The 25,363-nt window shown below is 50.0% G+C and overlaps 1 protein-coding gene across 1 annotated transcript; it reads right to left on the minus strand.

Annotated features, from left to right (window-relative positions):
• Positions 1–206: 206 nt before the first annotated feature.
• FAM155B (family with sequence similarity 155, member B) lies at positions 207–25,363 on the minus strand. Its single transcript, XM_012643456.1, has 3 exons — positions 24,503–25,363; positions 1,052–1,223; positions 207–658 (listed from the first exon to the last, which is right to left on the minus strand). The coding sequence occupies exons 1-3, from the start codon at positions 25,361–25,363 to the stop codon at positions 273–275; spliced, it is 1,419 nt and encodes a 472-aa protein (XP_012498910.1). The 3' UTR covers positions 207–272.

The raw sequence follows: 25,363 nt of genomic DNA on the forward strand, positions 1-25,363 counted from the left end.
TTGGCAGGGGCGGGCATTTCCAGCCCCCACTGCCCCCCTTTGTTTGCTGAGCCCCATAGACGGGGTCTTGGGAGGGGCACCTGCTGCTCCTGCCTTTTTCTCCCGGATGAGTTTCTCAGCTCCCTCGGGCCCTCTGGCCGTTCTGTTGGAGCTGCTTTTGGGGTGGGGGTAGGTCGGGGGGGATGTGCGGTCCCCCATTTCCCCCTCCCTCCCACCTGGGGGGCTGGAGCTGATGTCAGTGTGTGGTGGAGGTCTGTTCTCCTTCCCTACTGTCACTCTTCCCGTGTCAGGCCCTCCTCTAGGGCAGGCAGTGTCTCCAGCCCCAGTCCCCCGCCACCCTGGTTGCTGGAGAAGGACACCATGGTATGGAGGAGCATGAGAACAAGGACACAGAGCCGAATCCTGCTGGGGCTGAGGCGGGAACCCCCAGAGACCGGCAGCAGGGAGGGCTTGTGGCTGACGCGGCCCGGGAGGTCATGGCGGGGGTGGTAGTGGTGGTACTGTTGGTGGTAGTGGTGGAAATAGGAGTGGTGGAATTGCTGGTGGTGGGTTTTGGGGGCCTCAGACTCCTTGAACTTCTTCTTCTCCGACTCACAGGAGACCCACTGCACGTCACAGCACTTGGTTTCCGGCCGCTTTGGTGAAGTATCCAGCAACCCTGCCAATGGATAAGGAAGGTGTGGTGGGGTGCTCAGGGGCCGATGCTATGTCTCAACCTAGAGAGGAGATTTTCAAAGCTCGGACTGCTCGGGGAGCCCTACCCAAGACTCCTTTCCCCCAGCCCCCCGCACTTTCCCTTTCTGAGCCCTTCTCTCCTGGGGACCCCAGCCAGTTTCTCCAGAGTGACTCCCTGGCTGGGCGTGTTATGCACAGAGATGGACACTCTGGTCTTTCTCCCTATTCCAACCTGGGGACCTCGCTGCTCACTCCTCCAGCCACTGGCCTTCTTCTGACCTGACTACCCTGTTGTCCTCCCTGCTCCCACTCCCCTGGCCTGGTGCCTGCCCTGGGCCCCCAGCCTCCTCCCTCTTCCCCAGTGCCCTGCCTTTACCTGTACAGATAAAGCCAGGGAGCCCTCCGTACACCATTTCCTCATTGTCAGGGAGTATAAAGGGGCACCGGGTCTGCACCTCCAGGCAGTATTGCTTGCAGGGCACCCAGCGCTGGCATTCCTGCTGGGTCACGCTGAAGTATTCTGAGCACAGCCAGGCCTTGTAGACAGCCTGTGGGGAGAGGAAAGAGCATCAGCCCACGTGCCAGCCCCTTCCCACCTCAGAGGAGAGGGATGGGGGGGCAGACTTGTGGTCTCTCAACGGGGCCTCACCGAACTAACCCCAGGATCCAGGGACTAGAGAAGAAGGGTTTGGGTCAAGGCCACTACCTCCTACCCTAAGATCTCCCATCTTGTAGTCCAGTCTCCCCCAGTACCCCAGTCGGTAGTCATCCAAGACTCAGAATTTGTTTGTTGGCAAAAATCACAAAATTACTCCCATGTCAGAGCTGGAAGGAGCCTTACCAGTCATCCCACCCAACCCTATCATTTCACACTTGGTCCAAAGAGGTGTCCTGACTTGTCTGAGGTTACCTGTATGTAATGTAATGAGGCAAATTTCAGTTCTGTTCAATTCAGCGAACATTTCTTTGGCTGATGGTGCTGAGGTTTTAAATTCAAGAAAGAAATGAGAAGAATAATCCTTGCTCTATGTCATCAGGGTGTTGTGTGGATCAAATAATATGGCACATACGAAAATGTTTTGTAAACTGTAAAGTACAGAAATGTGAGCGGTTGTTTTTAATAAAAATAGGAATCTGCCTTGCCAGGCACCACAACTGCCTTTGAGCTCTACTTAATCCATGCCCGGTCCTGCTGGCTTCAGATCTGGTACAGAGCAGACATCATGGGCATTGCTACATTTCATTTGGAATCTTTGCTTTGCAGTTTCACTTCATAGGTACACTTCCTGTTCCTCATCTAGCCCATCCCTACCAGGCACTGGGTCCTAGTTAAGAAAGGTTCCCTGCTCCATACTCTTTGGCTATCATCAAGCCCAGGGTTTCTTAACAGTGACACTACCGATGTTTTGGGTGGGATCATTGTTTGCTGTGGGCGCTGTCCTGTGCATTGTACAATACTGAGCAGCTCCCTGGCCTCTACCTACTAGATGCCGGCAGCAATTCTCTCCCTTCACCCATTATGACGACCAAAAAAAAATGTCTCCAGCCATTGTCAAATGTCCTCTGGGGGGCAAAATCGTCTCCCATTGAGAACCACTGATCTAGTTCTTTGCTACTCAAAGTGTGGACCTAGACCAGCAGCGTCACCATCACCTAGGAGCTTGTGAGAAATACAGAATCTCAGGCACCGGCCCCAGTTTGCCACGTCACCATCTGCATTTTAACATGATGCCCACATGACTCTCATGCATGGGACTGATCAGAGCCCTGCCTGCATCCAGCCCTGGGATCTTCAGGGGAGCCTTCTAGGTTCATAGTTGTTCCTCGCAGCAATGGTTCTCAGATGTCAGTGTGCTTCAGAATCCCCTGGGGCATTGGTTAAATATGCAGATGGCTCCCTCCATTTCAGCTTCAAGAGGACTGAGGTGGGCTTAAGAATCTCCATTTTTGAACCAGGGTCCAGGTCACTTGGCTGCAGGAGGCCCTTCAACCACCCTCTGAGCAACATGGTCTTAGAAGCACTTTGTCACTCTTTCTTACACTTAATTTAAACATTTTCACCAAACTACAAATAACTCCACTGTGAACATGGACTTGGGCAGTGCGGTCCCACACTGGCCTTGTGTGAAGCAAGGGGTTAGTAGTGGGTTGTGGCACAGATCGATCCCCCGAGGAACAAAGCATCGCTTGGGACTTTGGTATCTTACAGGCATCTCAAATTTAACACGCTCTAAATTTTAAAATGTAGTTCTTAATTTTTTTATCCCAAATCTGCTGTCACCTTCGAGTCTTGACCATTTCAGTAAGTGCCACGAAGCCTATGTCGGCCTTTATTTCTCTTTCCCTGGACCCCCAAACCCAGTCCATCAGCTCCACATCCACACCTCTGTGCAGGCCATTATCATCTCTCACCTGGGTGACAGCCTGCTCTCTGGCCTCCCCACCTGTGCTCTGGCTCTTTCCAATCCACTGTCCACACAGGAGTAGGCATGCTCTCAAAACGCAATCAAATCATGTTACTCCCTTGCTTCAAACCCTCCAGTGCATTTAGACTAAAACCCAAACTTCTGACCACAGACTTCAGGCCCTTGAATAACTTTGCTCCTGTCTCTCTCTCCAACCTCATTTTCCATCTCTCCCTTCAAGCTCATCATGCTCTACAAACAGAGGTTTTCTTTCTTTTCCTTGAACATGCCCTACTTCTTCCCACCTTAGGGCCTTGGCACATGCTGCTCTCTTGGCCTAGAATTCTCTTTCCCCCGCTTTTGGCATACTTGGGTCCTTTTCACCTTTCAAATGTCAATTTAAGTGTCACTTCCTCAAAGAAGATCTCCCTGACCACTCCCACTAGAGGATGCCACCCTCATAATCCTCTCTTTTCCTTAATTGTTTCTTCACCACAAGTATTACTTTGCTCCCTTGTTTTGTTTCTCTGTCAACCCCATTAAAATGTGAGTAGCATGTAAGCAGACATGGGGTTGTCTTATTAGCCACTGTTGATTGAATGAACAGGAAAAGTAAATGAGGACATGTCCCTACTCTCGTGGAAATAACTTGGATCTATGGCATATGATCTATACTACAGGAGAGGGCAAACCATGGACCACTGGAGGGAAGCAAGCAGAGAAGCCAGAAAAGATTTCAGTGAGGGGAGAATAGTTGAGCTTGGACTCAAAGTAGGATTTTAGATGGGAAAGTAGAGAGAAGGCAAAAGGGCATTCCAGGCTGCGGCAACCACTTGGGCAACGGCATGGAGGCAGCGATGCGTGGTGTGCTAAGAGAACAGAGAATGGTTCTGTGTGAATGGAATGGAAAAGGTACCGATCTCTGTTCGCGGATGTTTGTTTCCAAGTATTCACTACTATGAATAGTCATCCAGTGGACATCTCTGTAGACACATCTCTTACACACTTGTGTTAAATTTTATTTATATGAATTCCTAAATATGAAATTATTGGGATAAATGATATGCGCAAAGGAATGAGAAGGGTGTCAAAGGAGAGTAAAATGGAATAGGTGCAAATAAGAGGCAGAGTAAGAGAGAAATGGTGGGGGAGAGAGGGCAGGAAGAGAGGGGCTTCAGGGGTACAAGAGAGTAGCAGCGGGGTAAGGGGTAAAAGACAGGAGGTGTGCAGGAAAGAGAGGGTGCGAAAGAGTGGGGTGGAGGGCAGGGACTGTTGGGAATAGCGGGGGTAGGAAAGAACAGGGTCGGGGAGAAAGAGGCAGGGAATAAGTGGCGCGGAGGGGTGAGGGAGGTGAGGGGTAAGAGAGTGGGGCGAGGGTGAGAGGAGACGAAGGGTAATCAAGAGTAGGGACCTAAGAGACAAGAGACGGCGAGATGGGGGTGAGAGGGGCTGTTAAGAGGAGGAGGTAAGAAAGAGGGAGTAGGCGAGACGGGGTAAGAGTGAGCAAGGGGTGGATTAGAAGGAATAAGCGTGGATGAGAAAGATGGGAATGTAAGAAAGCAGGGGTAAGAAAGAGGGATAAGAGAACACAGGACAGGTAGGAGAAACAAACAGAAGTAAGACAGGAAAGAACACGAAATCACAGAGACCCCTGCCTCCATCTTTTGGGCCCCAGAGTGCCAAGATGAGTCTCTGTCCACGGCCTCTGCCCCAACTTCTGCAGCCTAGACCCAGAGACTGCCTCACCCTCACCCCAAAATTTGTGGAATCGCCCCCACCCCCCACCTTGCATCCATCAGTGGGGCTCAGAGGCCCATGTGGGATTCTCCCTGGGCTCTTCCAGGTCAGTGCTCCTGTTCCTAGGTAAGGAGGCCCTAGTGGAGTCCCTGCCCTCCTCCCAGGCAACTGCAACTAGCCCAGTAATAGGCTATGGTGGCCGGGCGCTCCCCTCATCCGCTCCCAGAAGGAGGGAGGAAAGGAGGGAGGCAGGAAAGGTGGGGGAGGGGAGGGGATGGTCTGACAGTGGGAGTGTGGCCTTTCTCCTTAATTAGACGACCCCCCTGAGTCCCCACACCCCCAGCCAGAGTCACCATGGCAACAAGTGGGTGAGCAGATTGCTTGGGGAGGACACCAGGCCTGTGGGTGGCGAAGCAGGAATAGGCAAGGAGCTAATGAGGGGAATGGAGGAAAAAGAGCGATCCGGGGCTCAGAGGTAATCCAATTCCTGGGCCCCACCGACAGCCGGCTGAGGCCATTGCTGGCCCTCATGCTTCACAGGTGGCCGGGGGCCTTCTAAGGTGAAAGGTCTAGCTCTCAGTGCTACCGCCTGGGCAATAAGCCTGCCTTAGACTCTGCAGCCTGTTCCTTAGATGGGCCTAGGTAGCTTGCCCTGTTGCATTAGGACTGAGCCAGGGAGGAAGGTTGTTTGGGCAGTCACAGGCGCCTGGACGCTCATCTACAAGGAGGGGAAAAGCCAGGAGGGTCAGGTTTAGGAGAGCTGTGGGGCTTGCTGGAGGTGGGGCACGCAGGGAAAGGAAGAAATGTCCCAGAACCAGGTAACAGTCAGTTGCGAGACCCGTGTAGGTTATTTGCTCTCCAGCTTCTCAACTCTGGCGGCATATTAGGATCACTCAGAGAGCTTTTAAAAAATACTGCTGGCCGGGCGCGGTGGCTCAGGCCTGTAATCCTAGCTCTCTGGGAGGCCGAGGCGGGCGGATTGTTTGAGCTCAGGAGTTCGAGACCAGCCTGAGCAAGAGCGAGACCCCGTCTCTACTAAAAATAGAAAGAAATTAATTGGACAACTAAAAATATATAGAAAAAATTAGGCGGGCATGGTGGCGCATGCCTGTAGTCCCAGCTACTCAGGAGGCTGAGGCAGGAGGATTGCTTGAGCCCATGAGTTTGAGGTCGCTGTGAGCTAGGCTGACGCCACGGCACTCTAGCCCGGGCAACACAGTGAGACTCTGTCTCAAAAAAAAAAAAAAAAAACCTGCCTGACTCACATCACACCCCAGACCAAGTAAGGCAGAATCCTTGTGGCTGGAGCCTGCACATCTGTAGTTTTTCAAAACACCTCAGGCAACCTCGGTGTGCAGCCACAGTTGAGAACCATCAGTTCAGTCCTACTTCATCATTTTACAGATGGGAAAACTGAGGCCCAGAAAGGGGTGAAGGACTTGTTTACAGCCACATAAGATAGTGGCAGAGGGAGTAACTCGAAACCTGGTTTCCCTACTCCAACTCTAGGGTTCTCCATACTGAATGATCCTACCAGCAACTGTGAATTCAAAACTCACGGGCAGGACACAGGGCACGGGTAGGGGAGAAGAGCTGGAGAGAACCAGGGCTGCTCTGGGCTGTCAGGCTCTTCACCTCCGGCCCTGGCAGAAAAAGCTTCTCCATCATGCCCTGTCCTCTGAGCTTAACCATCCTGGACCCCTGAGGTGCAGCGGGGGATGGGTGGGGTGGGAAGCTTTGGCCTGGCAGTGCCCTCCTTTCCCCACCTCAGTCGGGCCACTGCTGGGCTCAATCAAGTTCTGGCTGCTACAGCCCAGTTGCTATGGGAACTGGGAGGGGAAGGAAGCAGGGAGTAACTAGAGGGAACACCAATTAACCCAAAAAGGAAGCTAGGAAGGCTGTCCCCCCTCCTCCCCGCTGGGCTGCGGAGCCACTCCTGAGATGGGTGGGGCGAGGTGAGGGGGATCCCCGCCCCTCCTGGGCTCCGCAGTTGCCAGTTTGGGGAGAAGTGGGAGGAGCTAGAGAGCCTCACCCTCGGGCTCCCTGCCTTACAGCCCTGGACAGGGCATTCTCATCCCTACTCTCCTCCAGAAGGAACTGCTTGAATGCACACTTGCACACCCCAAAGCCAGGACCTGGGGCCGGAGGGTTTAGAAAATGGAGGCCGTTCTGAGCTTCTCGCTTTTGGGGCTGGAAAGCCCTCCCGGGAGGAAAGCTTCAGTTCTTGACAACCAGGAAGTAAGCAGTTTCCTCCTTGGTTTCTAACTTGCTTCCCTCCCTAGGGCCTATTTCCCCATCCAAACCCTCCCTGTAGATGTTCACTTCATGGCTGCTTGTCTTCTTAATGTACCCCCGGGATCCTTGGCCAGAAGCTGCAGCTGCAGAGCTTGTGGAGGCAAAACAGCAACGTGGGTTCGGCTTGGGGATGAAATCCACCGTCTACAGACACTGTGGTACACCCCACCCTCAGATTTTACCCATGGGGAAACTGAGGCCCAAAGAAGGGGACTGGCTTAGCCAAGTCAGATGGATGCAAGAAATCAACTCGAAGCCAGGGTGAGAAGGGAGGTACCCTGACTGCTAACCTGATGCCTCTTTGCACTGCAGCCATCAGCACATGTAGAAGTGTGTGAGGGACCCCTTGGGCAGGGTCTGAAAAGAGTCAAGTGCTCCTAGTCCCAACTATGGGCTTTCAAAGAGTTATATCAGAAAAGCATAAGGTCAAAATCAGTCGCCCCAACCAGAGGAAAGAGATCATGGATGTAACTCTCAGGACAGCAGTAGTTCATTGGGATTGGCAGAGTCAGACTGGGATTAGAGGCATTACAGGACAAATCCAGGTGGATGATGGGGCTTTATTTAAGTGGCTGTAAAAATAAGCAACAGCTGTCCTGCTTCTCAGACTTAGCAGTCATGAGTCAAAGTGGCCCGGCCTGGCCTGAGGGAAAGGCAGGAGAGATGGTTGGAGAGGTGGGTGAGAACCTAGACTCAACACAGTTCGAGAGGGCCCTTGCACCTCCAACCAAGCCTCTTATTCCATCTGCTCAAAGTCCAGTGGCTAGGTGGGCCAGGCCTGGAAGGGGGGTGGCCTGATGGAGAAGTAGTGTCCCTAATGCAGGGACAGCTCTGAAGGGACCTAGACAGTCTGTGTCAATCAGGTGAGCAGAGGAGGCCAGTTCATGGCTGCTCCAGAATGGAAGGGGTCATGAGAATCATCACTCCACCACTCTAACATCACTGCCAAGCACTATCCAGCTTCTGATTATAAACCTGTCACGGGCAGCTCACTCTCTCCCAGGACAGCCCGGATCTTCGGGCAACTCTAGCAGTTAAAGGAGTTCTTCCTTCTTTTGAGCTGAGATAATGCCTCCCTGGGTCTTCGCTCATGGCACTTGGCTCTTCTGGTGCCATACAGAACAGTCACCTTCCTGTCCCCCATGACAACCTTGCAGGTATTTGTAGACTTCTCTGAATCTGGTTTTCTCATTCATTTGTTCATGCGAACACTTCCTGAACATCTTCTGAGTGCCTGGCATCGTGCTGGGAGCTACAGATAATAGAGATGAGTAAGAGAAGATCCCTGTCTTCAAGGAGCAAAGGAGACAACTATGTGAATCAATCGTTACAAGTTACTATGAGAAGTAGTACAGATGGTCCCTGACTTATGACGGTTCAACTTTACAGTTTTTGACTTTGCGATGGTGTGAAAGTAAAATGCATTCAGTGGAAACAATACTTTGAGTACCTGTACAATCATTCTGTTTTTCACTTTTAGTACAGTATTCAATAATTACAAGAGATATTCAATACTTTATTATAAAACATGCTTTATGTTAGATGATTTTGCCCAACTGTAGGCTAATGTAAGTGTTCTGAGCACATTTAAGGTAGGCTAGGCTATGCTATGATGTCCAGTAAGTTAGGTGTATTAAATGCAGTTTTGATTTATAATATTTTCAACTTACAATGGGTTTATTACTCAATCATACGTCAAGGAGCATCCGGATCGAGTAGGTACAGTGGTAGCATAAAGGGAGGAGTGATCAATTGTGTTTTAAAGGCTGAAGGACAGGAAAATGTCTCCATCTGGGAGAGGCTTGAGTTAGGGCTTGGAAAAATGAGTAGAAGTTCACTAGGCGGAACAGGGAGAGAACAAGTGCACTTCAAGCATAGAAATCAGCAGGCACAAAGGCCTGGAGGTGTGAAATAGTGCTGGGCTCAGACACTACAGGTAGTTCAGCATAGTTAGAGGGTGCAAAGGGGGGCATAATGAGAAACGAGGCCGCAGAAGAGGCCATGATAAGCTCTGGAACCTGAGGAGGAGCTGGGCTTTATCCTATAGGCAATAAAGAGTCTTCAATGGGTTTTAAATAATTGCTTATTTAAAGATTGCTTACCACTTCTGTGACTAATAACTTTTCAGACTTCTGTCTGAAGTATGGATGATACAGTGTAGTCATCGAGACTGGAGGCAGGGAGACCAGGGAGACTATTGCAACAATCTGAGTGAGAGACAATGAGGACCTCAACTAAGGCAGTAGGAGCAGAATTAAGAAAGGGGGAGAAAGGGGTGGATGTGAGAAGAGATGTTAAACAGGTGGAGTCAACAGGATTACTTAAGGATGTGGGGAATAAAGGAGAGGGAGGGGAGTCCAGGATGACTACCAGGCTTCTGGCTTGGGTAGCTGGATAAATAGAAGTTTCATTTATTAAAGAAAAGAAAACAGGAGGAGGAGAAGACTTGAAAGTGAAGATTAATTCAGTTTTTGGTCATATTGACTTTGAGGTATATGTGGGTCAGCTAGGTAAAAATGTCAAGCAGACAGCTGGTCACAGTACTCTGAACTCAGGAGGGTCTGTATAAAGGTTTGGCAGTCATCAGGAGTTAAGGGTTTAGTCATTAAGAACACAGTAGGACTACAATTTTCCATACCCTCTGAAGTTAGGCATGGCCTATGACATACCTTGGCCAATGAAATAAGAGTTGAAGTGACATGGATCACTTCTGGGGAGGAGCTTTAAGGGCTGGTACATGATTTGCCACGTTCTCTTTCCTCCAATGCTGACTGCGGAAGCAGTGTTGAGACGGACCCTTTACTACCCTGGGTCTTTGGGTGACTATCATGAGCAGATGTGCCCTGCTGATCTGTTTCGGACATGCATCATGAGCAAGAAATAACCATTTGTTTTGTGAAGCCTCAAATATTCAGGGGTTCTTGTTACCAGAGCCTAACCTAGCTCACGCTGACTGATAACAGTGATAGTGGAATCCTAGAAAGTGGATAGTATTGCCTAGGGAGAGTGAATAGAGAGAGAAAGGGATCAACAGTAGATCCCTAGAAAATACTAACATTTAAGGGGCAGGTGGAGGAAGGTAATCAGATGAAGGCAGAGGCTGGTTTAAGAGATTAGAGGAGAAACAGAAGAGAGTGGCATTCTGTAAATTATGGGAAGAGAGAATTTCAAGAACAGGAAATGGTCAACAGATAAGGATTTAGATGGGAACATATTGGTTTGGGGAATTAAGAGGCAGTCTCATTATGTGGAGAGCAGTTTCAGTGGAACAGTGGGGGCAGAAACCACACTGTAGTAAATTGAAAAGGGAATGTTAGGGAAGAAAAATGGAGATAGCTACGTGTAGACTACTCTTTCAAGAAGCCAAGCATCCCCAGTTTTTTCAACTATTTCAAGGGATGTGGTTTCCAGTCCCTTTTTCTATCCTAGTTTTTCACATTCAGATGAGTCCATTTTTCTGTGTCCTTTGCAACTGAACACAATCCTCAGATAGGGTTTATCAACACAAACTGAAGTTGCGGCATCAGCCCTCTTGGCCTAGAAACTGCTTCTGTTAATGTAGCCTAAGATCACATTTGCTCTCTGGGGGACTGTATCATATTCTAGAAACTCACTGGAGGCAGAGAAGGAAAGGCCTGTCTGGAGTATGGGACCTTCTAGATCAAAGTCCTAAGACAGAGCCCAATCCTTCTGGTGAGACATCTATATGAATTAAATACCAATGAGACTGTAGGCTCCCTGAGGGCAGGGACTGTATCTTACTCATCCATGTATTGCCCTCAGGTTCTCACACAGAGATGGGTTCCCAAGTAGAGGAGGTATACACATGGAAGTGCTCGCCAAGTATTTGAAAATTGAGCCTCTAGCAACGAGCTCAAATTGGAACAAGATGGAGAGCTCCAAGAAAAAAGTGAAAATAATGGGTTATGAATGTGTTTGAATGAGATTTTATAGCTCTGATGCAGAAACTGGACATACATTAGCAAAAAGTCATAGAACACTAAACAAACAGGAAAAAAGAGGCAATTATTAACTCCAGGAAAACAAGATGACCAACGAAGGAAATGTAATCACAGTATTCGACATGACACAGCTATGAACAATATTTATAATCCTAATAATGTAAACATGGAATATTGTGAAAAGCAGAAATTGTGACTTGCCAATATTGAGTGTATAGGGAGAGGGGAAGCATGTGTGTGCAGATAGTGCTGCTCGTAGTAAAAGAGCTAAATCCTCTTCTAATCAAATTTTAAAAGTCAACAGATATTTAAAACAGAAAAATCAAGAAATAGCATATTGACATGCCATTTAGAAATGTGGAGGTAAATATCAGAAGAAACAGCCAAAAGAATCTCAAGTGTTTAACCCTGAAGAGCGAGGCTCAGGGGTGTATGTGTGTACACTCACACATATACACATATATGTATATGTGTGTATATATATATATATATATATATGTATCTTGCAAATGCCTTTTAAAATTATGAACATATATTACTTCGACAAAATTAAAATTAAATAAAAACATAAACTGATCTGCAGCCATGAACCTCAAAAACAACAAAACAAAATCCCCAAGACTTGACCCGGCGACCAACCTCGCCAGACTCAGCCCACACTGCCCTGCCCTGGATCACCTACTCCATCACCACTGTCTGGGCCATGGGCTTAAGCCAGGTAAGCGAGAGCTAACGAGGGGTCCCATAGCTAAAGAGAGGAACTAAGATGAGAGGAGGGGAGCTTTGGGAGCTTCTGTGCACAGTGGTTGTGCAGGTCACCACAGGAATGGTGCCAGTGTGACAGTGACAAACATAGTTTCCACTGAGCTGCACATCTGTTTGCCCACACAGCTAGACCTCGGCCCAGGCTAGGAAACAATCTCCAGCCTTCTGCAGGGATCACCATAAAACCAGCTCCTTTTTCCTGCCTTACCTCCTTCCCCAAATGCCATGCCTGGCTAGATAGATAAGAGGCTGGGGAGAACAGGGACCTGATCAAAGGTGACTGTCAGCTGTGCTTGGTCTTTGGTGATGAGGTAAATCAAGGACTTTGGAGTCCTTCCACCTTCCTCTCTGCCGTCTCCCTCTCCCATCTAAGCATGTCTTTGTGCCCTCACTCACGAGAATCCCTCCAGCTGTCTTCTGGCTCCTAATCCCCCACTCCCGCTCCAGACCTTCGCCTCCCGCTCCCAAACCACCTTTTCCTGCTCCTAAGTAGCCTACCCCAGTATTGTCAATCTCAACTGGGTGTTAAGCAATCATTTAGATTAAGCACATCTAATTAAGGTGAGAATAATAATAGCTACCATTTATTAAGTTCTTCCTATATGCCAGACTCTGTTCTAAGCACCTGACCCTGACATTTATTAACTCATTGAATCCTCACAATTACCCCCCGAGGTAGAGACAGATCTTTACAGATGAGGACAGGGAGGTCCAAAGAGTTTGAATAACTTGCCCAAGGCCCACAGCCAATAATAATAATAATAATATTAATAATGGTGGCTAGCATTTCTTGAGTACTTTCCATTTTGCAGGCACTGTGCTCTTAAGAGATTAGCATGCTTTATGTCATTTAAGCCGCATAATGACCCTATTTCTTAGTTCCAAAGGCAAGGAAAACGAGGTTCCAAAAAAGATTAAAGAATATGTTCAAGGTCTCAACAACTATTGTACAGAGCAGACAGATTTCAAACTGGAACTTGAAGCCAGGTTTACCTGGACTTCAATGCCCAAGCTCTCATATACCACACTACCCTCGGGACGGTCCCTTCAATGTACTACCACCATTGAAGCTTGTTACTCAAACAAATCTCTTTTTGATGGAATTTAAGGTCAAGTTGGGGAGATTTCTAGGTCTGGATCGGGGCAGGGGGTGATTTTCTAAAATCACTCTATTCAGTCCATTCCCCATATGAGTAAGATTTTCTTTTTAAGTGGAGGTGGGGGGAAGAGCATTTGGATAGTAGGGGCTACAAATGATAATTTCTATTTCCCTATCAAAGCACTCCCTTCCCTCTTTCCTCTAAACACACACACACACACACACACACCTCCTGGGAGATGAAGGTGTTAAAAAAGGCAAACACCGCTTTGCTTCTTTCATACCCACCAGGTTCCTACCCAGAGCCTGAGGCTCACTATTCCTGCTCTAATCTTTGGCAATTGGTGAAAGGAGGGCAAGATGTCTCCAGTAGAAAGGTTTTCTTGCCTTAAGGCATGAGTTCTCCTGTCCTAGGTCCTACTTCTGGGGGCTTCTGGAACAGCCTTGCTAGAAGACTCTAATGCCAGAGTCCATTCCTTCAGAAAGCCTCAGGGCGGCTATAAACTCCACCCAATCGCTCCTTCTCCCCAGCTTATTCCATAAATGCTCTTCCTCAAGAAGCTTTGCTCCAGCCAGATGGAGCTGGGTTCAGAGTCTGGCTCTGCCACTAGGTGTGCGAGCTTGGACAAGTTACCTGTCAAGAGGCAGGGACTCTGCCACTAATTTTCTATATGACTGTGAGAAAGGCATTTTCTCTTTCTGGGCCTAAATTTGGATCCAAGAAGATGGTCCCTATGGAGCAAACATGTACAATGGGAAGACAGGGTCAACCAACTTTAAACTGAAACAGTCCTGCAGTCCAAATCTCAGGTCTGCTCTTACCAGTTACAATACCTCAGGCAAATTACCTGACTTCCCTGATCCACACTTTCCTCATCTGCAAAATGGAGATAATAAAAGTACCTACTCTTACTTTTCTGTAAACGATGTCTGTAAAGTAACAAGCACAAAGCTTTACCTGTAGTATAATTATACCAGCACAGATTGGGTGGTACCATTGTCTGCTGCCACTTAAATCCCAGCTCAACTCTTACTAGCTGGATGACCTTGAGCTAGTCATTTAACCTCTCTGAGCCTGTTTTCTCCTCTGTAAAGGGGAGATAATATATATGCACTTCAGAAGGCAGATGTAAGAATTAAGTAAGATAAAGGACATAAAATGGCTGGGATAGTTCCCTTCCTTCCCATTCTCTCCTTTGAGTTCTAAGATGCAAATAACAAATGAAAAAAAATCTGCCACAAATGTGATCAGAAAAAGGTTAATATCACTAATATATACAAAAGAGTACATACAAATCAGTAAGAAAAACACAAAACATGAAAAGACGAATCACAAAACAGGCAATACAAACGGCCTATAAACAAGAAAAGCAAATTTCTGACCTAAGGAATGCAAATGAAAAGCCAATGCTGCACCGTTTTTCAACTATTAAATAAGTAAAGCTTTAAAGACATGTTAGCCGATATTGGAAAAATGTGCTAAATTAGTCTTCCACTTTTGGTGAAGGTATAAACCAGAATAATCTAGTAATTTGAAAGAAATTTGGTAATGTGTGTCAAGAGCTTTAAAATGGTTAACACTCTTTGATTCTGTAAGTCTAGTGCCAAAAGAAACTTCATCCTGTAGAATTAATGTTTATGCTCTAATTTGTATGCAAAACAAAGGAAAGAAAAAGTCATTTTGTGTGTAGATGTTTATGTAAGCCTAGAGAGAGGAGTAGAAGAACACACTCCAAATTGTTAACATTGGTGACCTCAGGGCAGTGGGCCTGGGAGGGGAGTAAATAGGAGGATTATTAATGGTTTTTTTTGTGAGACAGGGTCTCGCTCTGTTGCCCGGGCTAGAGTGAGTGCAGTGGCATCATCATAGCTCACAGCAACCTCCAACTCCTGGGCTCAAGTGATCCTCCTGCCTCAGCTTGCCATGTAGCTGGGACTACAGGCATGCGCCACCCAACCGGCTATTTATTTTGTATTCTTTTGTAGAGATGGGTCTCACTATTGCCCAGGTTGGTCTCGAACTCTTGGTCTCAAGCGATCCTCCCATTTCGGCCTCCTAAAGTGCTAGGATTACAGGTGTGAGCCACCGTGCCTAGCCATTAATGTTTTCTTTACAAACCTCTGTATTGTTAGATTTGGTACAATGAGCATGCATTATTGTGATTTTAAAAACTCACCATAGTAGAGAAATAAGGAAAAAAGGATTTGAGATAGCATTTATTGGTAAAAAAGAACTGTAGCTCTGACACAGATTTATGAACAAAGATATTCATCACAGCATTTTTTATAAGAGTAAAAAGTTGGAAGTAACAAATATCTATCAATAGAGGGCTAGTTAAGTAAATTACGTTGCATTCACGTGATGGAATATTGTACACTCATCAAGAATGATGTTTATAAATATTTAATTACATGGAAAGATACTCAGTTTAACAATAAGTTAAAAAGAGTAAGGTAAAAAAAAACTTGTATGATTTCAACTATGTAAAAATATATAGTCACACCCATTAGGATGGCTATTATCAAAAACACCCAGAAAATAACAATCTTTGGCAAGGACACGGAGAAACTGGAACTTCTGTGCACTGCTGGTACGTATGTAAAATGGTGCAGAATGTATAATGTAAAATGTAATGCAATGTAAAATGGTGCAGCCACTGTGGAAAACAGGATGGCAGTTCTTCAAAAAGTTAAACATAGAACTACTCTATGATCTGGCAATTCTACTCCTAGGTATAAGCCCCAAACAATTGAAAGCAGGGACTCAAACAAATACTTGTACACCAATGTTCAGAGCAGCATCATTCCCAATAGCCAAAAGGTGGAAATAACTGAAATATTCACCAACAAATGAAAGGATAAGCAAAATGTGGCATAGACATATAATGGAATGTTATTCAACCATAAAAAGGAAAGAAGCACTGAAACATGCTACAACATGGATAAACCTTGGAAACATCAAGCTAAGTGACATAAGCCAGACACAAAAGGACAAATGGTGTATGATTCCACTTATATGAGGTACCTAGTCAAATTCATAGAGACAGAAAATAGAATAGTGGTTATCAGGGGCTGGAGGGAGGGAGGAATAGGGAGTTATTGTTTAAGGCGTACAGAGTTTCTGTTTGGGAGGATGGAAATGTTTTAGAAATGGATAGTGTTGATGGTTGTACAATGCTGCAAATGTACTTAACGCCACTAACTCGTACAGTTAAAAATACTTGAACTAGTACATTTCATGCTATGTATATTTTACCGCAATAAGAAAATTAAGTGTCTCTGGGAAGTTTTTCCTGTTATCTTTCTATTTTCCAAAATTTCTCAAAGACCTTTTTTTTGTAATTGTAAAAAAAAAAAGACATTTTAAAAAGATTCTGAGTCTATACTAATCCTGAAGGATTAAGTTGGTTGAAATTTTAGTTGAGTTCAACACGAAACAGACATGTTCACCTCTCACAGATTAGATAGGTAGCCATGCTATCTGCTTAAAACCAAATAAGACAGGGAACACTGGTAACACCTACCGCCATCGAATGGCCCCCTCCTGGCAGAATTGGTGGGCTGGCACTTCCTTCAATTCCCAAGAGAAGCTGAGGTATCCAAGGCCATGGGCTCACCAAAACCCTGGCATGGGAGCCAGGCATCCAAAAAAGCCAAGGCCAGGCCTCGACAGGCTCTGGGGTGACAAAGCCTCACTGCATTCACTTTCCCTTCCAGCTCTACCAGCATGGGCAAGGATTTGGAGAAATTGTACATGCTGGAGTGAAGTGGATGTCGAGGCCAGGGGCTCAGGGCGACATTAGGCCTGCTTAGGGCACCTTCTCCTCTCCTGTCCTGGTTGACCCCTCCAGCAGATTGGGGCTGAGAATATAACAGCCATACCTTCCCCCCAGGCAAGATGAGCCCAGCTCCTCCCATCTCCTTTGCACAGCTTGTAGAAAAAGGAGGGAACAAACACCTTCCTTCTTCCTGTTGCTATCCGGGTCTCAAGGACAAGAGGCTCGGATATTGAACATAGAGGATGTTGGTGGGTCCTCACTTTGGATCCACTTCAGAGGGCCCCTAAAGTGCCAGTTTTGGATGGAACCAATTTTCAGCAGAGCAATCTTGGACTTCAACATGTTTCCTGTTTCCTGGGCCAGTGCCCTCTGGCACCTGCCACCTCCCTGGTTCTCATGAACTCCCAGAATCACCCACCCCCACAGGTACACCAAAGACAGCTTAGAACTTTTGAGTCACCAATCAGGAGAGACCTCCAAGTTAAGGAGTAGAGGGGGTGGGAGTGATCGGTGGTTGGGGGCTACTTCCTCTTCCCTCCCTACCACTTGCCTCCTCCCTTTACACTTCCTTCCTCTTATCAGTCTTGATCTCACTTTTTTCCTTTTGAGCTGGCCTCAGCCAGGGGCTAGAGGCCCCTAAGGGTCCACTCAGGTCTTTCCTGGGCTTGTAACACAAGGCCCAAAACCGCACCTGCAGTCCCAGCTACTCAGGAGGCTGAGGTAGGAGGATCGTTGGAGCCCAGGAGTGAGGTTGCTGTGAGCTAGGATGATGCCACTGCACTGTAGCCCAGGCAACAGAGTGAGACTCTGTCTCTAAATAAATAAATACTCTCCAAACCTTCATTCAGAATCTGTAATCCATCTACAACCTTATCTTGAATCCTAAATCTATGCCAACCTTTCTCTTTCAGCTCCTGTCCACTGCCCCAATCTTCTTTAACAACAAACCCATTTATAGAATATTTACTATGCATTCTTTTTAAATGGGTTATTATTACATTTAATCCTCCAGCAGCTCTTTTGTGAAAGGCCCAGAGAGCTATAGTTTCTGGCCCAGGGTCTCGAGTTGGTAAGTGATGAGACTCCACCCAGGAGGCACCAAGCCCAAGCCTACAGTGGCCCTAGGTTTGCCTATTGCCCATGCCCTGTTTTGGCCTGTTCCCTCTCCAGAACTCATCGCCTTAGAACCTGGGGCCTGCTGTCATTAACCCCGAGACCTGTAGAAAGGAAGCAGCACCCTCCCCCATCCTGTAGGCCCTGTAGGCTCTGCTGGACCTCCTCTCCAGTCTGCCCAACTTCTCACCCCTCGGCCTCTCAGCAGCCAGCTAGGCACTGCCTCTGACAGCTGGAGGAGAATAATAACATTTTCTTTATACATCTGTGCACTGAGGAAAGAACAGACAGACCTGGGTTTGTATCCCAGTCCTCCCATGTTTTGGCCATGTGGCCTGGATAGCTCATTGCCCTCACTGAGCCTCAGCTGTCTCACTTGTAAAATGGGGATCATGACAGTGCCTGCTTACTAGGATGATCGTCAGGATGAAATGAGTTCATGAACATATACAAAGCCCCTGGCATCTCCTAGGCACTCCAAAGCTTGCAGTTTCCTTCCTTCCTTTCCCTTTCTTAGCCCTTTCTTCTTTGGAGCCAGTTGGCCTCAACTTCTGGCCCAGAGACTTGTGGCTCAAGTTCCAGCTCCTTTCTTCACAATCCATTCCAGCAGGAATTTTGGCCCTGGCAGTCCCTGTCACTCCACAGTAACTCCTTCCCTCCCGAGGGCCAGCTACAGCTCACCTGACGCCCTTGTTCTCCCTTCTAAGCACCTACCTGGCTCAAGGTCTCAAAAAATTCAGGCTTTTCTGAACCCCCTCTTATGCCCAGGGAGAAGAGGCTGGTCCAGCCTCCCTGGCCTCGTGCACACATTGTGGTCTGCATGGCTGTAACACAGGAGTGAGAACATACCCATTCCCCAGAGACCCACCGGCTAGCACTGGACAAGGTGCTTCTGAGGGCCCAGAGTTGTCCCCAGAAGCAGAGGCTGCCCCTGGCTTTTGGCGAACACTGGCAACTGGAGTCCGCATGTGGCTGAGAAGTGAGCTGGGGAGGGCAGTTTGATGCCCAGTCTGCATGGCACACAGCAGGTAAACAGCCTCAGAGGGTGGGGACACAAAAGAACTGCCCCGAGGGAAGTTTTTCCAGGGCAAACTCCCAGCCCTGAGTCTGAGGTGTCAGCCTACATCCCCATCCCCATGTAAAAGAGCGGGTGCACCCTTGCCCTGAGGTACTGACATCTGTGGAGGGGACCGGCACGTACCCACATGGCTCAGAAGTACCCTCTCATGCTTATGAAGTGTTCAGAGATCTCCGATCCTCCTTTAATCTCAGTCCCACTCACTGTCTTCCCTCTCCTCACCCTCACCTCCACCGGGTTCAGCAGACTTTTCCAGCCAGACCATGGTATTGGGTGGGAGGCTGCTGGGCTCCCTTCCTCCACCTAACTCGCCCTACTCCCACCTTCGGGAGATACCAGTATATCCTTCCTGGAGGTTCCCGTTGCTATGGTGACTATAGTAGTCAGGCACCAGCCTGCAGGAAGGATGGGAAGTAGCCATGAAGAAGACTGGGGGATGTGTGTCTGTGTGTCTGAGTGCACACCCATGCACATGTCTACCCTGGATGCGGAAGAGAGAAGGGAGGCAAGGGAAAGAGAGCAGAGGGGAGAGGGGCCAGGAGAAAGGATGGGGAGAAAGGACGTGGAGTGTGAGTGGGGTGTGAGGGGTGCCAGGGGTGAGGGGCATAGAGGCCAGAAAAGGGGGCGGGGTCTAGGGTAAAGGTTGGGAGGGGGGAGGGGGGAGATGGCAGGTTGGGGGAGTGGAGTGGGACGGGAGCGACTGAAAGAGGGGGCAAGGTGGGGGGTAAAGGGTTGGGGTGGTAGGGGTGGAGGTAACTGCTGAGAGGAGCAGGGGCTGGAGGAGTATAGGTGTAGGGACAAGGATTGGAGAGTGAGGTGTGGGTGTGGTTTGGGAAGGGTCCAGGGTGATAACTAGAAGACTGGGAAGGTTGTGGGGTCCTTGTATGTGAATGGGGATCGGGTGTGGGCTAAAATGTGGGAGGAACATAGGGGTTGTGATGGGGCTGGGTCAGGATGGGGCTGAGAGGTCTGGCGAGGTGTGGGCAGCAGGAAGCCGCTTTCCCACTCCCAGTCAAAATTTGCTGTTTCCTTGTCCTGGACATAAACAGTGCCTCCTCTCCGTCCCTGCTCCAAGATTCCCAGTTCCTGCCCCTTCCCAGAACCCATGCTCGCACTCCTTGGCGAGTAGGAGACGAACTTTTGTGGCTCTGGAGGCTCCTCCCCAGGGCAGGCTTTGCCGCGGTTCCCAGGAGGCCGCTTACTGACTGCCTCTTCTGTCCTCCAGCCCCCGACAGGGACCAGGGCACCCTCTCTGGTCCCAAGAGCCCTGGGTTAGGGAGGCTGCTTGTGGGGCACTGCTCCCTGCCTGCCAGACTGGATGACAGTAGGGATCACTGGCTAACTTGGGGGTCCTGCCCTTTTCCCAGTGCTCCTGAGCTCCCTGCTCTCAGCACCCCTCATCTCCAGCTTTAGCCTGGGAGTCCTGCTTGGCAGGAAAGCTGTGACAGGTGGGATGAGAGAGGAAGGCGGTGAGGCAGAAACAGCTGCCAGCCGGAGTGGAGGAAGAGCAGGGCCCCGGCGGGTACGGGCAGAAGGCGAGGCACTGGCTCTAGCAGCCCCCCGCCCCCTCTCCATGTGTGGCTGTCAGGCCCAACCTCCTTCCCTAGCGCTCCCCATCCAATGCTGCTGTTCAGGGAGAAGGCTCTGTTCGCAGGCCTAAACTCTGGGCTGAAATAGACCTCAGAAGTCACCTGGTCCAACTCCGCCCATCAGCTGGTGTTAGCCTCCACAGCATATCCCCCAGGGGTCTGCCTGTATTGCGCCAGACATTTCCTAGAAGCAAGAGCTCACTTCCTCCTAAGGCAGTCTGTTCCTTCTTTGGAAGGAGAAATCTTAACTGAGTAACTCTGATGTGCCAGGTCTAGGTACTGTACAGACTTTTCATTAATAATGACCTCACAGGGCTGGTATGAATTAGCCCCATATTACAGATGAGAAAAATGAGGCTCAAAGATTTGAAGGCCCTAGCTCAAGGTCACACCGGTAATAAATAAAGGAGCGAGGTTTGAACCTAGTATCTTCTAACTACAAAGTCCCTCTGAGGCCAAGCAGGACGTGCTTCTTTGTACCACGACAACTCTTCTGAGATGGGAAGTCAGAGACCACGTCCTCCCGAGTCTCCTCTTCTCCAAGTGAAACAGTTCCTTCGACTCTCTCCAGGAGAACTTGGGTTCCAGCCTCCTTCTCAGCCCAGTCAGTGTGAGACCCAGAACCAAACATATAGTCTGCCAGGTGGGTTTGGGCCAGTCCAGAACAGAGCAAAGCTATCACATCCTTCCTTGGCACTAACCTTTATTTATGTGGCCCTATGGCTGGTAAGAGAGCAGAGAACTGCCCCTCCTTTGGGCCTGTATCCCCCCTTGGATCAAGAGCTATGAGAGAAGAGGCCAGAGTTTTGCTCCCATCAACCTGAGTGTTCTGAATTGAGAGCAGGAAAGAGGCAATCAGAATGAGGCAGGAGCACGGCAGGGTCGGGAGGCTGGAGAGCCATGGGGGAGCGAGGTGGTTGTCCAGTAACCCTAGGCAGGGCCAAGAGAGCCAAGGCAGGGAGTGGGGCCTGGGGGTGCACAGGGAGATAAGAGAGGGGTGGGACATGACCCCAGGAGTTGGGAGAGGCCAGAGCGGGGATGGGCATTGGCCTGCCTAAGTTAACATCGCTCTGCTGTGCGAGAGGAAGTCAGTCGCACATTAAGGAAATGTTGCAGCTGGTACTAAATCGGGAGGTGTCACAGGTGTCACAGGCAGCAGTGAGGACAGGTATGATTCGTGGGGCCCTATGTGGCCTGAAACAGGGGCAGACATTGCAAAGGCAGAGAACAGGGTTTCTGGGGCCACCCAGGAAGGATCTAAGGCACTCAGGACAGAGACCTGGGGACTGGGGGTCACCCAGCTCTGGGTCAGAGGCTCCAGGCTGGCTTCCAGAAGTAGAGGAAGCCTCCTCGTCCTGGCCTGGGGCTGTGGGCTCTCCTCTCAGGAGAAGCTCTGAGGGTGGGGCATCTCCCAGGGATCTCATTTGGGGTGGGGGCTGGACAGGAGGACTTGGAGCCTAGGAACTGGCTAGGGGATCGGCAAAGAAGGCCTGTGAGGGAGGTGGGGTGAGGGGCTGAGGAGAGAGGGAATTGCGGGGAGGGCAGCAGGGCTGTTTCTTCCCTTATTGTTCGCAATACGGCTAGATTTGAGAGCCCTGCGTGTCCAGGCCTCAGTTGAGGGAGAGAGCACTGGAACAGGGGTGGCAAAGACAGGAAGAAAGCTGTGGCGATGGCACTGCCCTTCTGCCAGCACGGCAGGCAGCAAGAGAGCAGGAGGAGTTCGCTTGCTCGCTGGAGAAAGACAGACAAGGAAACAAAGGAGAGGAGGGAGGGCCATCGGGAACTTGATGGGAAGCCATGGCAAAGGCATGGGCTTAGCACCAAAACACGCAGGTTGGAGTCCTGGCACTCCTGCTCATTAGCTGAGTGACCTTAGGGCAAACTGCTCGATGCCCCTGCACCTCAGTTTCCTCATCTGTAAAGTGGAGGTAATGGTGCTAGTATTCCAAGCTCCCTGATCTCAAAACACATATGAGAGGGGTTGAAAACCCTAAGCATTACATCAACGTCAGATGTTATATTCTTCTTACAAAATACTATCAGCTACCTCTTCCCATTTAAGTCTCACAAAAGACCCAGGAAGTGGGAAGAGCAAGGATTATTATCCCTGTTTTACAAATAAGGAAATGAAAGCTTAGAGAAGTGAAGTGACTTGGCCAAGGTCATACTACTAACAAGTTGTAGAGGTGATAAAGCCTCCTGAATTGGAGAGATCAGATGTCTTTCTCCTACATCAGACTGCATGGTAAAAACAATCAACACGAGAGATCATTATTTAGAGCAGGATCAGACAGAGCTTGGAGCCAACTGCAACGTGGAGAAAACCCCATGGAAAAGTTGCCACGTGGCTCTCATTCATACTGGTGTCTGAGAAACAACTAGTCGGGGGTATGGGGTTGGAGGGAGGGCAACAAAAGACAGACATCCTTTATTCCATCTGCTTGTGGATTACAGCCCTCTGCTCCCACTGAGTGTATGTGTCTGTGGCTGACATCGAGGGAATGTGTCCTTTTTCATGTGACAGTACTTCTGCCTGTGTGTCTCTGACACTGTGAGGAGACGTGCGTGTGTGTGACGACGTCTCTATATCTCTGTGTGACTTTGCCCGGGGTGGCGGTGGTGGTGCATGGCAGTGTGTGTGTGTGTGTGTGTGTGTGTGTCTGTCTGTACACCTTTAAGAAGTGGAATATCTCCTTTGGTAGTGTGAGTGAGGCAGTGAGTCAGCTGAGGCTGAGGGAGGCGGGAGGGAGACTGCTAGGTTACGAGAACAGGAAAAAGGAGAAGGAGAAAGTGGAGTCAGGAGCAAGGAGCTGCCCCTTTCCTCCCTAATCCTCTTGCCCAAATCCCTATGGAGCGCACGGAAAGCACGGGAGCCTTGCAGAAGTCCACAGGGGCCGTGCTGGCTGGAAAGGGGCACTTTCCACCCCTCCCCGAAGCCTTGGGGGGAGATGAGCTAGGCAAGGAGACGACTGTCTCCCTTTCCAGCTCTTGGCCCCAGCCCCAGGATGTGTGAGGCCACTAAACCACCTGGTCTCCTTGTCATTTGACCCTTTGACCTTGCTGTTCTCTTTCCTCTCAAAGACATGCCACCTGGCCAGGCTGGGCAAGCAGGGCAGTAGCATCAGGTCCCAAATGTTTGCAGCCCCCACCCACATACTGTCCAGAACAACCCTGCTGAGGGTCAAGAAGTTTCTCAACACTCGGCTTTTCCCTGGGCAGGGCCCATTCTGCAGCTGCCTCATCTCTTCTGTCCCTAGGAGCCAGAAAGCCAGCTTTCCCTCCATTGCCACCCTTGGGGCACTGGGAAGGCACTGGGAGTTTTGTAATGCACCAACATCGAGTGGCCCTCCCACCAGCCACAGTCCCCTGGTCTCAGCTCCTTCCTTTGTCAGGGGACGGGAGCCTGCAAGTTCCCTCCTTGGGAGAAGACAGGCACTATGGGACTACACCTGTCTCGGCTTTGGCCAGCCATCTCAGGTCACATAAGGTCAACAGTGTGATGTGCCCCACCACCAGGAATACCCCTCCTCTCACCCATTGGCAGGAGCCAAAGAGTGAGGATTAGGTTGCCAAATATTCTTCCTCCTGCCTCTGGCCTTCCCGCTGCACCAGCCAGTCCCAGGACTTTCAATTCCAGCCCAGGAAAGGAGGGGGCACAGCTGGATGAGGGTGGAGGCTGGGGGAGCACAATCCCTCCTGCCACCCCTTTGCCAGCCCAGGGCCTCTGCGGCCCCTCCCTCCTCATGCGGCGGGGGGCGCCAGGAAGCCTCAGCCCTAAGGTGCTCAAATCCTGAATTAATAGAAGTTGGCCAGGTGGTTACCTGACCTGAATCTCTGAGGCCCCTTCTCTAGGGAGGGTCCTCGGGTGGCACTGGTAGTGCTGCACTGGGAACGGCAGGAGTGGTGGGATGGGTAGAGAGGGAGTCCTCGTTTTCTCATCACAGTCCCAATGCCACCGCTGCCACTGCCCAGGCAGCCGTTGCGGCCGCGGACGCCAATCCCTACCTTACAGCCTTTCGTGCAGGACCGGATTGAGTACTCTTCTGCCTGTAAGTATTTATGCAGCACGAGGTCGAACTCGTCATATTTTTCCTGAGCATGTCGGTCCAGCCGCTGGTACGCCTCGATACAGTTGCTACACGCCTCCCAGGCCCCGGAACCTGGGCTGGCCACCACGGCCAGCAGATCCCCCAGCAGGGTGTCCAGACTGCAGTCCAGGCTGTCGGGGCGGTCCATGCCCAGCAGCAAGTCCCAGACCGTGTAGGTGTCGCAAAAGGAGAGAGTGAAGTTCCGAAAGTGGCCTTTGAGCAAGTTTTTCTTGGCGGAGGGGAACTCGGCCGGGGCACGGGAAGGGGAGTCAGGGGGCCTCAGAGGGGGGGCCGGGGTAGTCGGTTCGAAAAGTCTCTGCAAAGATTGCAATTTGGTGCAAGCTGCGTCCAGCCCCGTGGGCTCTGGGACGCCGCCGCAGACCGGCCGGGAGCCGGCGGCGGGGGCGGCTTTGGTCAGGTTGCTGTATCTCCCGCCGCAGGTGCCCGGGGGCGCGCTGGGCTCGCCGGGCGACGGCGGCGGCAGCGGCAGCACCGCGCGAGGAGGCACCGGCTGCCGCTCACGGCCGGCCCCCCAGGGCGGCCGCATGGCGCTGCTCAGCTCCCTGGCCCGGGGCCGGGCCCCCGCGCACAGCCACAGATGGTCAGCGAGCAGCACGGTGAAGAAGAGCAGGGACGCCAGGGACAGTCGCCATCGCTGCGCCCGCTCGGAGTCGGCGCAAGGTTTGTCGCTCGGCCTGGGAGCCCAGCAGCAGCAGCAGCAGCAGATAGTCAGCGCGGCGGCGTCTTTCCCGGGCCACATCCAAGCGCCCCTGAACAT

The sequence above is a fragment of the Propithecus coquereli genome, unplaced genomic scaffold, assembly GCF_000956105.1.
Source record: "Propithecus coquereli isolate 6110/MARCELLA unplaced genomic scaffold, Pcoq_1.0 Scaffold101, whole genome shotgun sequence".
Classification (NCBI taxonomy): domain Eukaryota; kingdom Metazoa; phylum Chordata; class Mammalia; order Primates; family Indriidae; genus Propithecus; species Propithecus coquereli.

Excerpts from the sequence above, each read along its gene's own strand:
- FAM155B (XM_012643456.1), bottom strand. The coding sequence starts at position 25,363 with ATGTTCAGGGGCGCTTGGATGTGGCCCGGGAAAGACGCCGCCGCGCTG. Across the intron at positions 1,224-24,502 it reads CCTGCACGAAAGGCTGTAAG|GCTGTCTACAAGGCCTGGCT; the intron begins GTAGGGATTGGC and ends CTCTCCCCACAG. Across the intron at positions 659-1,051 it reads CCCTGGCTTTATCTGTACAG|GGTTGCTGGATACTTCACCA; the intron begins GTAAAGGCAGGG and ends ATCCATTGGCAG.